The sequence below is a fragment of the Colobus angolensis genome, unplaced genomic scaffold, assembly GCF_000951035.1.
Source record: "Colobus angolensis palliatus isolate OR3802 unplaced genomic scaffold, Cang.pa_1.0 Scaffold183, whole genome shotgun sequence".
Lineage (NCBI taxonomy): Eukaryota > Metazoa > Chordata > Mammalia > Primates > Cercopithecidae > Colobus > Colobus angolensis.
The window spans coordinates 896,226-910,796 of record NW_012114966.1 but is presented as its reverse complement, the minus strand read 5'-3'; the positions used below and the strand labels follow the sequence as shown (position 1 = coordinate 910,796).

Sequence of the window (14,571 nt, the reverse complement as noted above, 5' to 3'; positions counted from 1 at the left end):
AAAAGTACAAAATTTGAAGGATTAAGAATATTTTAATAAGAAGCATCTGAAAATCATCTTCAGCAAATCAGATGCAGAATGGAAATCTAGTAGTTCTTTCATTACATAACACATCCTCCTGGAATTTGAGGCACATAGACCAGTATTTCATTAAGACACATCTATTAATTTAAGATGAGCACATCCCTTAGATATGAAATTTAAAATTTTGAACCATCCTTAAATTGAATTCCTTTTTTCGAATACAACCTTAGACTCAAGTAATAAAGAAGAATTGCACCTACACTTAAAGGAAAGCTAACATTTCAGTAGGTGCTGATTTTAATAAGTAAAGGGTTTGTCTACAACAGAAGATGCCAGGTGTGTGACATATTTACATTTATTGAATGCAGCAGTATGTAACTCTTTGGAGGCTTTACATCACAGAACAAAGCCCAACTTTAAGGTTCCTTTACACTGATTTCTTCTCTCAACAAGCCCACATATCCAATAATTACATGGCTTAACACAAACTTTCCAGACTTTAGAATGCTACATGTTATCATCACTATAAATTTAATCTACTTTTCTGATATTTATGATGCAGAAGTTCTCTGTACCTTTCCACTGATTTATGTAAATACTGTAAATTATTTCCTTAAACAAATTTCAAGTAGACTAAAATATCAATCCTACTCATTATCCTTTCCAAAACACGTACACTAATGGTGTCTAGGCAGACACCCAAAAGAGAACAATACATATAACAATTTGAATTAATAAAACATCTCTGTTATTAATAGAACTGCAGTTCCAATATAACAAAGTATTTGGGTAAAATGATTATATTTAACCACTTTCCTTTAAAGTATTTGTTTCACTTAAGTCTACAGATACCAGCTAGACTTCCCAAAATAGAATTTGAAAACAAATGGAGAAAGCATGAATTGAAAAAAATTAATCTCCAATAGAGCAAATAATATTCCACTATTTGCATAACTAGCTGATTTTGAATATGACAGAAAAATGAAAAAGGAAACAAACGAAAAAGTTCTGGTCATTCTTACCGAAAGAGAAAACTAACCTGAACTCGCCGTTCTTCTTTGTTTGCATCTACCTTATCAGACATCAGAAGAGGCTCGCTTTTTTCACAGCTCTCTTCACTAAGGAGCGTGTCTGCATAGTTGGGCTGCGGAAAGATCAGGTGACTCTTCCTCGAGTCCGCAGTGAGGGAGACCTCGTGGGAATAGGTCTGCAGGAAAGCCCGAACCCCATCCATGCCCACAAAGTGCGAGGCGGGCACACTTGCCAACCTGCTGCCTTCAGCCTGAAGCAGGCGTGACTTGTGCCAGCGCCTCAGTCTGAGCACCAGCAGCACGATGACAAAGGCCAGGAAGACGCAGGAGACTGCAGCCACTGCCACCACAAGATAGAGTGTGAGGTCCAAATCCTCAGAGTCAATGGGGGTCTTCATACTGCCAAGGTCAGCAAGGATGTCAGGGATCCTGTCTGCCACAGCCACTGTGACCATGACGGTGGCTGACAGAGGGGGCTGGCCGTGGTCTTCCACTGCCACCATGAGGCTCTGCTTGAGTGCGTCTCTGTCCAGCAGGGTCCGCGCTGTCCGCACCTCGCCGGTGTGCAGCCCAACCGCAAAGAGTCCCGGCTCGCTGGCCTTAAGCAGGTGGTAGGACAGCCAGGCATTCTGGCCTGAATCTTTGTCCACCGCTACCACCTTGGTCACCAGGTAGCCAGGTTCTGCGGAGCGGGGCGCCAGCTCCACGCCCGTGGAACCGTCTGTGGGGAGGGCGGGGTACAGGATCTCGGGCGCATTGTCGTTCTGGTCCAGCACAAACAGGCTCAGTGACACGTTGCTGCTAAGTGGTGGGTTCCCATTGTCGCTGGCTGTCACCCACAACTGTAGGTCTCTCAACTGCTCATAATCGAAGGATCTCAGCGCATACAGGACACCGTTGTCAGAGTTAATGGAGACATAGGAGGACAAGGGCGCCCCCTGAAATGTGTCTTCAGCCAGGGAGTAGGTGACTCGAGCGTTGTCGCCGCTGTCAGGGTCATGGGCTGTCACAGAGAAGATAGAGACACCTCTGGGGTTGTTTTCTGGGAGAAAGGTGGAGTAGGAGGCTTGAGGGAAATTGGGTGGGTTGTCATTGATGTCTGCTACTTTCAAGGGGATGTGGTTTTCTGCAGAGAGGGGCGGGGTTCCATGGTCAATGACGGTTAAAGTGATATTATAATCTGAAGTGTCTTCTCTGTCCAGGTTTCTAGTTGTTAATAGGTGATAGTAATTATCAATTGACTTCTCCAGTTTAAAAGGCAAGTTCCTAGGAATAGAGCATGCAATCTCACCATTTTCGCCAGAATCACCATCATGTACGCTAAACAGCGCGATTACAGTTCCTGGAAGACAATCTTCAGAGAGGGAACTGGTCAGAGAGGTGAGGATCACTTCGGGGGCATTGTCATTCACATCCTGTACTGTGACCACCACCTTAGCGCTGGCAAGAAGAGCGCCTCCATCCTGAGCTACCACTTCCATGAGGTAGAATCTGGATTCTTCATAGTCCAGTGGTTGTAGAGTTGAGATTTCCCCCAGGTTGGAATCAAGTTGGAAAGTCTCCGAAATTTCGTCTTCTTCATTGCGAAAAGAGTAAGTCAATTTCCCGTTTATTCCCTCATCTGGATCCGTGGCGGTGAGCGTGAGCAGCCGAGTGCCCACAGGTATGTTCTCTGGAACACTCACGCTGTACTCGGATGGAGTGAACAGGGGTGCATTGTCGTTTGCGTCGAGGACCGTAACACGGATGTGCGTGGTGCCGGAGAGTACCGGGTCTCCCCCATCTAAAGCTGTGAGGAGGAGGTCGTGAACAGTCTCTTTCTCGCGGTCTAGGGGCTGTTCCAACACCAGCTCCGGATACTTTTGTCCATCAGTTCCGCTTACCACATCCAGAGAGAAGTGCAGATTGGAGCTGAGCTGGTAACTCCGGAGGGAGTTCACACCCACATCTGCATCCCGCGCGAAGGGAAGCATTAACCGTGTCCCTACAGCCGCATTTTCATTAACTTTTACTTTTAACTCCTCATCCCGGAAACGCGGGAAGTTATCATTAATATCGATTATTTCTACTTCTACTACATAAATTTTCATTTTGTTTTCAACTAAGATGTTAAAGTTCACCACACACAGCGGGCTCTGAGCGCAGAGCTCCTCCCGGTCTATCCTGCCCGCGGTGACCAAGCTGCCGCTTCGCGGGTTCAGAGCGAAAAGCTGCGTCCTACCTTTGGAGACGATGCGGACTCCGCGCTCCGCCAGCTCCCGGGGCTCCAGCCCAAGGTCCTTGGCGATATTGCCGACGAAGGAGCCTTTGTCCAGCTCCTCCGGCATCGAGTAGCTGATCTGCCCGGATCCCGGTTGGCACAGCGTCCCCAGGAGCATGAAGGGCAGCAGCAGCTCTCCGCAGGCCCAGCGCCTCGGTGGACTCGCCATTGCCTTCTCTCTGCCCAATTTTCTCTTAGTTCTGGTTCAGCCTGCTGTTTCCTTATTTATCTAAAGCCGATGGGTACATATGCCCCGACGAAAATGGGCGTGGAGGGTTGGCTTTTCGTAGGAGCTTGTCTGGTCTGTGTGTTTAGTATGGAGGGAGCAGAGTCGGGTCGCCTCTGCGGCAGCTTCTTTCCCACTTTGGTCAACAGCGACGCTCAGAGTCCTAACCAGTGATTGCACCAAATTCCATTTTTATTTCTCCTAAGTTTAGTTATAATTTTATTTCTAATAATGTTGCCATATTCTTAATGTTTAACTGTGTAGCATTGTCTATGACTGTTAATTCAGCTTTAATTCTGAAATAGCAAGACTTCCACAATCCCTGAGATCAATATTATTAGATTCCAATACCTTACAAAAATTTTATTTAATGTGTCATTGGGGGAGCCTATGTCCTTTATTTACCTCTTACCTATATTTAGTCCATGAAATTAGGACATTCAAATTCTTACCTTTGTAGAATTCAAGATTTCATCTCTTTATTAGGATGCATTTAAGAAAACGTGCTTATTTGCACATAAGAATGCCAAGGAAACAAACCCAGTTCTCAATGCACCTTTCCAAACAGGACCACTGATTTATGTAAGTTATATTAGCTGTCATATGCAGAAGAAATACAGATCTTTATTACTTGTGAGGACTTTGAGAAAGTATCTCCACTATCTCAGACAGCGTTAGAGTAGGGTTAACTATGCATTTTTATGTTTTTCTATTACCATGTTCAAATATTTTTAGTTCCAATGACAATCAGTATAGCAACTGTGGAGGGTGGGGCTTTATTTCATCATCTATGCAGGAAAGCATGACCAGATACTTACTGAGCAGTACTGAGTGGCCTTTCTATGTTGAGACAGTTATTTAGTGCTATCATCGTTATAGGACAACAGAAATAGAAAAACCTCTTGATTGAAAAAAATGAACATTTCAGAAAGTCTTTCTGTTTAATGAGACTTTCATAGAAAACTAAGAAAATTAAAATTCTGCCGGTCGCGGTGGCTCAAGCCTGTAATCCCAGCACTTTGGGAGGCCGAGACGGGCGGATCACGAGGTCAGGAGATCGAGACCATCCTGGCTAACACCCGTCTCTACTAAAAAATACAAAAAAGTAGCCGGGCGACGCGGCAGGCGCCTGTAGTCCCAGCTATTCGGGAGGCTGAGGCAGGAGAATGGCGTGAACCTGGGAGGCGGAGCTTGCAGTGAGCGGAGATCCAGCCACTGCACTCCAGCCTCCGTGGCAGAGTGAGACTCCTTCTCAAAAAACAAGAAAAAAAAAAAAAGAAAAAGAAAACAATTCTATATAATTAGGAAATTCAAAAGCAAAGATTTGAGTAATATTTATTTGGTAGAAAATGATGTGAACATAGGTTGTAAGATTTTTCTCAATGTGTAATTTTTCTCAAGAGCAATTTGTTAAAATGCATGTCAGAGAATGATTTCTCACATTTGTTAAATGCACTCTTTAAAGCAGACACCTCAGACCTCAAACACTGACTATCCTTTAGAAATATATTTGTGATTCCAAGACATTTAGCTTACCGAGTGTGGGTCTTCAAGTCAAAGGGACAATGTCCTACCCATGCCCTGCAATTAACAAGCCATGCCATTATGTAAAAGCCTTTCATCTTTAGTTCCCAATTTCCAAAAACTACTAAAACGAAGACTCTCTTTACTCTAAAGTACTATGATGCTAAGAGGAAGTAAAACAAAAATTTGAATAACAAAGAGCCTGAAGGTGAAAGTAATTGCCTAAAGTCCCAATAGTAACAAATCTTCAGAGAGAAGCAAAGATGAGGAAGAAAAAGAAATACAGTGCAGTATCTCATGTGATAAAGGTTTGCAATTATTGCTAAATAAATCTCACACTTCAGAGAGAAAACACTTAAAATTCAGTTAAATAAGATTAAGATAATTAAGGCACAACATTGACCAAATCTAACTCACAAAGAAATTGCAATGGAACTTCCTACCCAAATTAGGTGAAACAATAAAACCAGAAGTGAAAATAAATTAATTAAAGCTCACCTTTAAAATAGTATCTGAGGCAAAAGGGACCTCAGAGTCTGCATGATTTGTATTTTGTTCCCAAGAGGCGTTGTCACAGAGGAGATCTTGTGAGGGAACCAATTCCGGGGTTACGTTCAGAAAATTAAACTCTGTCTTGGCTGATTGTGAGGCAACACACAGATTGTAGGAAAAGGGCAATGTTCCCTCACTGTAATTTGGGAGAACCCCAAGTCCAGGCTTGGAGCTGAGACCAGGCTGAAAGCAGCCCCAAGCGTCTGAACTGGAAGAGCGTCGCAGGCGCAGGGAGATTGCCAGAATCACCGCTAAGAGGAAGAGCACCGAGATCAAGGCCAAGGCCACCACCAGGTAAAACTGCAGTTCCGTCTGGGGGTCAGAAGGCTCCGGGCGGTCGCTAAGGTCTGGCAATACCTCTTGCAGGCTATCCGCGAAGATTAGATGCAGCGTGGCGGTGGAGGAGAGTGGCGGCTGTCCTCCGTCACGCACAGCGACCAGCAGGCGCTGGCGGGCCGCGTCCCTGTCGCCCAAGGCACGTGCTGTGCGCACCTCACCCGTGCGCAGCCCCAGGCTGAAGAGTCCGGGCTCGCTGGCCTGCAGCACGTGGTAGGACAGCCAAGCGTTGTGTCCCGAGTCTGCGTCCACCGCCACCACCTTGGTCACCAGGTAGCCGGGCTCTGTGGCGCGTGGCACCATATCGAAGAGGGCGGAGCCATCGGGCCCCAGCGCGGGGTACAACACCAGTGGCACATTGTCATTGAGGTCGCCCACTAAAACACGCAGGCTCACGTTGGCGCTGAGCGCGGGTGAGCCCTGGTCGGTGGCCTGCAGTGTGAGTTCGAAGGCGCGCAGCTGCTCATGATCGAAGGCGCGCTGCGCGAACACCACCCCGCTCTGCGCGCTCACGGACACGTAGGATAAAATCTCCCGCGGCTCCAGGTCGCTCGCTACGATGGAGTAGGAAACTTGGCCATTGGGGCCCAAGTCAGGGTCAGAGGCACTGATTTGAGCGATAGAGGCGCCAGGAGGATTGTTCTCTGCCACGTGAACCATGTAGGAAGTCTGTTGAAAAAGTGGGGCATTATCGTTGACGTCGGAGATGTGCAGGGTGACAATTATGCTGGAGGAGAGAGGCGGCTTGCCTCCGTCGGTGGCTGTGATAGTGAGATTGTATTCTGGGATCTCCTCCCGGTCCAGGGCGCCGTCTGTCACTAGTTTGTAATAGTTCTTTGAGGAAGATTTCAAAATAAACTTGGCATTTCCCAACACTTGGCAGTAAACTTCTCCATTTTCTCCAGAGTCTCTGTCTCTCATTTTTATCAAGGCGATGACTGTTCCTGGTGGCGAATCCTCTGGTAGGGGAGTAAATACTGAAGTCACAATAACTTCAGGTACACAATCATTCTCATCAAGAATTTCAACTTGGATACTGCAGTGGGCTGCTAGATCTCCAGGATCTTTTGCTTCAATACTCAGAGTGTAACTACTTGCAATCTCAAAATCCAAATCATCCTTTGTCGTGATTTCTCCTGTTTTTTCATTTAAGCTGAAAAAGTGTTTGACTTGTTCGTCCACATTATGAAAGGAGTAGGTGATCTCCGCGTTTATGCCTTCATCCCGGTCAGTGGCCGTCACTTGAAGCACAAAGAAGCCCGGGGGCACGTCCTCCCTCAGGGTGACCCTGTACACATCCTGGCTGAACACCGGAGGGTTATCATTGGCATCCGTGACTTGGATTCGGATTTGGGTCGTGCCGCTTTGAGGTGGGTCTCCGCCATCCACAGCTGTGAGGACCAGTTGATGGAAACTGTGCTCTTCTCTGTCCAGAGAATGTTTTAGAATCAGCTCAGGATATTTACGTCCATCTGGAGCCTGTTTCTCAGCGAGATCAAAGTACTCGTTGTCATTAAGGTGGTATCTTTGTAGTGAATTAGGACCAACATCTGAATCCAGGGCTGGGTCAAGTGGAAATGTTGTACCTGGCTTAGTGGATTCGCCAATTTTTAAATGAATCTTACTCTGTTTGAATAGTGGGGTATTATCATTTATATCCTGCACAATTACTGCTATGTAGAAAATATTTAGTGGGTTTTCAGCGACAGTATCGAAATCCAGAACACACAGAGGCTGCTTCCCGCATATCTGCTCTCGGTCTATTCTGTCACCCACAAGTAAGTCCCCGCTTTCTGGGTTTACTGTGAAATATTCCCTCTCCGCGCTAACCCGCAGCTTCCGGGCAGGCAAGTCCCGGACGCTGAGCCCCAGATCCTTGGCGAGGTTTCCTACGACCGAGTTTTTGGCCAGCTCCTCTGGAATTGAATAGCGGATCTGGTCTGAGAGAGCCCCGGGGAACAAAGACAACAGGAAGGGCAACAGTACCTGCAGCCACCACACCAGCCCGTACCTCCCTGCACTCGCCTTCATCTTCTGTTTCCCTCGGGCTCCCTTTGCTCCTTCGCCCATAGGAGGAATAAGCCTTCCGAGGATGGCAGAATCCGGGCTCAGGTCACTTTTCCTGCTTTTGTTTTCTGTTTCCGAATCTATACTGGCCTCCTCTGCGTGGTTGGTTTGTGGAGGAAGTTCCCCTCTAAGAGGCTCCCAAAAGCTTCTCTGGATCTTCTCTTCGTTCTTTTGACCGACAGCGACGCTCAGAGGTTTTCTCAGGAAACTGCACCAATGGCTTGTAAATGTTTGCTAAGAACATTTTTCTTTTCTTCTTCCTCTTTTTTTTTAATTTATAAAGTCTTCATTTGTTTTTAAATATGTGAAATATTCATATAGTTCCAAATTCAAAAGGTGCATTCATCCCTGCTTTAGATGAGGAGAATTGCTTTCACAGGGGAAATGAGTGTTAACGTTTCTTGGGTATCCTTCTGGAGATACGTTTTATATAGTGCAACGGATTTTTATAAATATTCTGTCTCCTTCTTTACACAAATGTAAGCATACAACATACCATGTCCTACACATTGCTTTTATATTTGTTATATCTTAAAGATCATATCAGTACACAGAGAGCTTTCCCATTTATTTTTATAGTTATCTAGTGTCCCTAAATATAGTTATCTAGTAGTCCATAATATGAATATACAACAATTTGTTTAATCAACCTTGTTATTTACTAAAAGAAACTCACTGCACATTCTAACAAAAACACATATTTTAAAAAATTTGATTTTAGGTTATAAATTATCTACTGCTTTCCTAGGCCTTTAAAACATGTGGTACTCTCATTCTGGAATATATTCCTAATGCCAACACCTGAATATGCTTGACACAGTTTCAGGCCAATTAAGCATTTCCAAATTATATTTTATGGCTTAATTACTTTAAACAATCTCTCCTCAGATGTGAGTTGTCTCTCAACATTGACTTGTTATTTCTGCTTTCTGCTCACCAAGCCAGGTAACTGCATATCATATTCCAGCTTACTCTATGTATTGCACCACAACTTTCTATGAATACAAAACCATGTAGAAACTAAAACTCTCTTTTGTAAATCAAATTGAGGCATATTCCACAGTCTATCACTACGACTTCCAGTTATCAGATTACACTAATTTGTGTAAGCATATGCATTCATGAATTTTGAATTAACTCACAGAACTAAATGAAAGCACAAAGAACAAAAGTGTTGTATATCCCCTACACACAAAATATTTTCCCCCATATAAAATAATCCCAGAGCCACATGGTGACAGAAATATCTGATAGCAATTTGTAGCAATAGGGATGAGGCCAACTTACTAAGCAGCATACATCATATCAGTCCAGAACCCAAGTAACTCAGCCTTTGAAAGAGGCTCACATGATGAGAAGAGAAAAGACTCCAAAAACTTATATTTTCCTTAGAAATCAAGAAAGTCTCGCCTTTTCACAAGATGGCACCAAAAGTGAAGAAGGAAGCTCCTGCCCCTCCTAAAGCCAAAGCCAAAGCGAAGGCTTTAAAGGCCAAGAAGGCAGTGTTGAAAGGTGTCCACAGCTACAAAAAAAAGAAGACCTGCACATCACCCACCTTCTGGCGGCTCAAGACACTGCGACTCCAGAGGCAGCCCAAATATCCCTGGAAGAGTGCCCTGAGGAGAAACAAGCTTGACCACTATGCTATCATCAAGTTTCCGCTGACCACTGAGTCTGCCATGAAGAAGGTAGAAGACAACAACACACTTGTGTTCACTGTGGATGTTAAAGCCAACAAGCACCAGATTAAACAGGCTGTGAAGAAGCTCTATGACATTGATGTGGTCAAGGTCAACACCCTGATTTGGCCTGATGGAGAGAAAAAGGCATATGTTCGACTGGCTCCTGATTACGATGTTTTGGATGTTGCCAACAAAATTGGGATCATCTAAACTGAGTCCAGCTGCTTAATTCTAAATATATATATATATATCTTTTCAACAACAACAACAAAAAAAGAAATCAAGACAGTCTCAATAGTGATGTCATGATAGGCAATTTAAAAATTATTAAAGTTACTTCTAGAATCTATGTAAATATAAGTGAAATTAACTTTGAAATATTTCTCATAATCACAGGAGTGCACCAAAGGAATCACGCATAGTCACTGCTGGTGCATCTCAGAACAGCAACAAGAAAATATTTGAAATATAACAGTTCATTGAGAAAATATCCTGTTAAAGTTACATCTAAAAGTTAAACTCATAAGTTACCAGTATTCTTAAATTGATGTTGCCTATTATAATGCAAAATACCCTTTCAAGGAAGGAAAAGTAAACTTCAAGTAAAGCATGGTACAGTGTAAAAATAGGAAATTAAAAAATCCTCAGTGCAGATCCAACAATAACTTCATGAGAAAGAATATTGTAAACGTGAATTTACACAATTGCCTTCTATTTCACAGGTCTCTTGTATCTTTGCAGTAACACCTAAGGGAAAAGGAAATTTATTCTTTATTTTATTTTACTTTGTTTTATTTTATTTCTTGGAGACAGAGGCTTGCTCTGTCACCCAGGCTGGAGTACAGCGGCATGATCTCAGCTCATTGCAACTTCTGCCTCCCAGGTTCAAGCAATTCTCATGTCTCAGCCTCCAGGGTAGCTGGGACTACAGGTGTGCACCACCACGCCCGGCTAACTTTTTGTATTTTAGTAGAGACTGGGTTTCATCATGTTGCCCAGACTGGTCTCAAACTCCTGAGCTCAGGCAATCCACCCTCCTCACACTCCCAAAGTGCTAGGATTACAGGTGTGGTGGGCACCGCACCCAGCACAGAAAAGGACATTTAAGGAAATGAGATGGTTTAGAATTGTAAAATTAGAAAATTCTGGCTGAAACTACAACTGAATGAAGACCAAAAAGGATAATAAACAACATTTTTGTGTGGTAAAGACTGTTGGTCACTACTGAAGGGTCATTCACCAGTTCTCTGTACAGCAATAAAATATTAAAAGAGGCACCTTTATTTGATATATTACATATATAATGGGAGACATTTACACAACTCTGTCTATATTTCAGTGTGGTATGATCTATTATAAGATTGACTCACCTGAAGATTAAGGTCTCCTTTTGTTTCAAGTAAGTCCTGAGTTATCAGAAGAGGCTCGCTTTTCTCACAGCTCTCCCGGCTGATGAGCGTGTCTGCATAGTTGGGCTGGGGGAAGATCAGATGACTCTTCCTCGAGTCTGCGGTGAGGGAGACCTCGTGGGAGTAGGTCTGCAGGAAAGCCCGAACCCCGTCCACGCCCACAAAGTGCGAGGCAGGCACACCTGCCAACCTGCTGCCTTCAGCGTGAAGCAGGCGTGACTTGTGCCAGCGTCTCAGCTTGAGTGCTAGCAGCACCACGACAAAAGCCAGGAAGACGCAGGAGACAGCGGCCACTGCCACCACGAGATAAAGTGTGAGGCCCAAGTCGTCTGGGTCTGCTGAAGGCTTGAGACTGCCCAAGTCAGCCAGGACATCTGGGATGCTGTCGGCCACAGCCACAGTGAGTGTGACGGTGGCCGAGAGAGGGGGCTGGCCATGGTCCTGGACGACCACTACAAGGCTCTGCTTGAGCGCATCTCTGTCCAGCAGGGCCCGTGCGGTGCGCACCTCGCCTGTGTGCAGCCCCACTGCAAATAGTCCCGGCTCGCTGGCCTTGAGTAGGCGGTAGGACAGCCAGGCATTCTGGCCTGAGTCTCTGTCCACTGCTACCACTTTGGTCACCAGGTAGCCGGAATCTGCGGAGCGGGGTGCCAGCTCCACACCAGTGGAGCCATCTGTAGGGAAGGTGGGGTACAGGATCTCAGGGACATTGTCGTTCTGGTCCAGCACAAAGAGGCTCACTGACACATTGCTGCTGAGTGGAGGGTCTCCACTGTCACTGGCTGTCACCAGTAGCTGCAGGTCTCTAAGCTGCTCATAGTCGAAGGAGCGAAGTGCATATAGGATCCCAGTATTGGAGTTGATGGAGACATAGGAGGACAGGGGTGCACCCTGGAAGGTGTCTTCGGCCAGGGAGTAAGTGATTAGGGCATTGTCACCACTGTCAGGGTCTTGAGCAGTCATAGATAAGATGGAGGCTCCTCTGGGGTTGTTTTCAGGAATGTAGGCAGAGTAGGAAGCATGAGGGAAAGTGGGTGGGTTGTCATTGATGTCCATCACCTGCAGTGAAATATAAGTTTCTGTAGACAGTGGAGGAATTCCCTGGTCAGTTGCAGTTACAGTGATGTTATATTCTGAGACTTCTTCCCTGTCCAGTGTTCTGTGTGTCAACAACCGATAATAATTTTCATAGGTCTTTTCAAGTGTGAATGGCAGATTATCTGGAATAGAACATGTGACTAGGCCATTTCCTCCTGAGTCACTGTCATGCACGTTGAAAAGTGCAATTACTGTACCCGGGGAAGAAGTTTCCTGGACTGAGCTGGTGAGAGATGTAACTGTGACTTCTGGTGCGTTGTCATTTTCATCCAGAACTGTCACCAGTACCTTGCTTCTAGCCCGGAGGCCAGGCCCATCATGGGCTTCTACATCTATGTCATAGAATCCAGAGTCCTCATAATCTAGATCCCCCAATATTGTTATATCCCCACTCAGAGAATTTAACTGAAATAGCTGTGATATTTTGTCTCTTACTTTCCGGAAAGAATACGTCACGTCTCCATTGGCTCCTTCATCTGGATCAGTGGCTTTTATGGTGAGTAGCCGAGTGCCTACAGGAACGTTCTCACGAACACTTACGTGGTACTTGGGCTGAGTGAACACGGGAGCATTATCGTTGGTATCCACAAGTATTATGAGAATCCTGGCAGTGCCAGAGCGAACCGGGTCACCTCCGTCGAAAGCGGTGAGAATGAGATGGTGAACTGCCTCTTCCTCGCGATCTAGAGCACGTTCCAGCACCAGCTCTGGGTACCTAATCCCATCGGCCCCGCTTTGCACGTCCAGGGAAAAGTAACCATTTGAGTTGAGCTGGTAACCCTGCAGGCTGTTTACCCCTACATCTGCATCAAAAGCTTCAGGAAGAGGAAATCTCGTCCCAGGATTTTCATTTTCAGCAACTTTTATTTCCCTCTGTTCGGTCCCAAAACTGGGTGGGTTATCATTAACATCGATTATTTCCACCTCTACCCGCAAAATCTTCACTGTATCTTCTAGGAGAATCTCCAGTATTGTCACACAGTTTGGAGATCTGTCGCAGAGCTCCTCCCGGTCTATCCTACCCGAGGTGACCAAGCTGCCGCTGCGCGGGTTCAGGGCGAAAAGCTGCGTCCTACCTCTGGAGACGATGCGGACCCCGCGCTCCACCAGCTCCCGGGGCGCCAACCCCAGGTCCTTGGCGATGTTGCCCACCACTGAGCCTTCTTCCTGCTCCTCAAACACCGAGTAGCGGATCTGTTCGGCCCTAATTTCCCCCAGAATCCCCAGGAGAAGGCAGATTTGGAGCAGCCGGGTGCGGTCTGGGCTAGCAGGAGGCGCCGCCATTACAACCCCGCCGCGGAGTCGCCTGTGCTTTGGTTTTCCCTCTGTCGAGGCCTGAGGAGCCCCAGGATCTTCCGGGTCCAAAATAAAGTGCATTCACAGCCGGAGCTCTCGGGGCTTCCGCTTGAAGCTTTCATACAGCTCCAGAGCCAGTGCTTTGTGCTGCAGAAATCTTGTGATTCTGATTAATTTTCTGGTTTGTCTTTTCCCCCGATTGGTGAACAGCGACACCCAGAGTCTTAACCTGTTACTGCAATTTATTCTTGGTAAAAAAAAGTTTACTTTTTATACACATTTCTATTCCTATTTCTCCCAAGATAATAAAAGTCAAATTCCTGTTTTTGATTTGCAATGAAAATTCAAGAATGATCCAAATCTTCCTGTACAATAAACTTTATAAAGTTATTTATTTTCTTAGAGAAAATATGACGATTTTTTTTTCTAAGAATGTGTTCTCCATCTTTTCAGTTTTCATATTGTTCATCCCCACAGCCCATTCTCAGTACAGCGTATTGTGTGAGGGACATATTTATCTCTCCTAAAGACAAAGGTGGACTTGAAAAATGGAGGAGACGATAAGTGAAAAGACAGTGGGACAGGAACTTGGAGGTTCGGCTTTAGTCCCCATTTATGCAGTAACAAGTTCCCTTATATGAGTTGACCCTTTAGAACCTGGGGCAATGCTTCAATTCATTTGCAAAAAACCCACCTACTGTTTAAGAGTTAGCCTTACCCCTGTATGAATGAGATTGACAAATACCATAATAGGTTTGGGAAGAGAATTTGCTCCTTAATTTTGTATACAACACATTCTTGGCCACAAGCTATGCATATGACTATCTTGTTTACAATGTGTTCTCAATCTTTAGAACAATACCTTTCATAGAGTAGTAACTTTTTTATGAAGCCTTTCAATGTTTCATGAATGACCGGTTCAAATGCAAAGCCTAAAACAATGGGTAAAAACTCTGATATTAAAAATAAAAAAGGAATAAAAAGAAAAGTTAGACTGAAGAACTATAAAGTGCAGATAATAGTTTAGTAATTTTTTCACATGACACATTCAGTATTATTTTACTAC

At 45.0% G+C, this 14,571-nt stretch overlaps 3 protein-coding genes across 3 annotated transcripts; all 3 read right to left on the bottom strand.

The window, feature by feature from the left end:
• Positions 1 to 1,019: 1,019 nt before the first annotated feature.
• Positions 1,020 to 3,647, bottom strand: PCDHGA5 (protocadherin gamma subfamily A, 5). Its single transcript, XM_011939700.1, has one exon. It carries the CDS (start codon positions 3,482 to 3,484, stop codon positions 1,043 to 1,045), a length of 2,442 nt encoding a protein of 813 aa, XP_011795090.1. The 5' UTR covers positions 3,485 to 3,647; the 3' UTR covers positions 1,020 to 1,042.
• Positions 3,648 to 5,497: 1,850 nt separating this feature from the next.
• On the bottom strand, positions 5,498 to 8,791 carry LOC105510100 (protocadherin gamma-B2). Its single transcript, XM_011939701.1, has one exon. The coding sequence runs from the start codon at positions 8,021 to 8,023 to the stop codon at positions 5,549 to 5,551; it is 2,475 nt and encodes an 824-aa protein (XP_011795091.1). The 5' UTR covers positions 8,024 to 8,791; the 3' UTR covers positions 5,498 to 5,548.
• A 2,174-nt stretch (positions 8,792 to 10,965) lies between these two features.
• Positions 10,966 to 13,663, bottom strand: LOC105510101 (protocadherin gamma-A4). The gene has a single exon (XM_011939702.1). It carries the CDS (start codon positions 13,584 to 13,586, stop codon positions 11,031 to 11,033), a length of 2,556 nt encoding a protein of 851 aa, XP_011795092.1. The 5' UTR covers positions 13,587 to 13,663; the 3' UTR covers positions 10,966 to 11,030.
• Between the last annotated feature and the right edge of the window lie 908 nt (positions 13,664 to 14,571).

Excerpts from the sequence above, each read along its gene's own strand:
- PCDHGA5 (XM_011939700.1), bottom strand. The coding sequence starts at position 3,484 with ATGGCGAGTCCACCGAGGCGCTGGGCCTGCGGAGAGCTGCTGCTGCCC.
- LOC105510100 (XM_011939701.1), bottom strand. The coding sequence starts at position 8,023 with ATGGGCGAAGGAGCAAAGGGAGCCCGAGGGAAACAGAAGATGAAGGCG.
- LOC105510101 (XM_011939702.1), bottom strand. The coding sequence starts at position 13,586 with ATGCACTTTATTTTGGACCCGGAAGATCCTGGGGCTCCTCAGGCCTCG.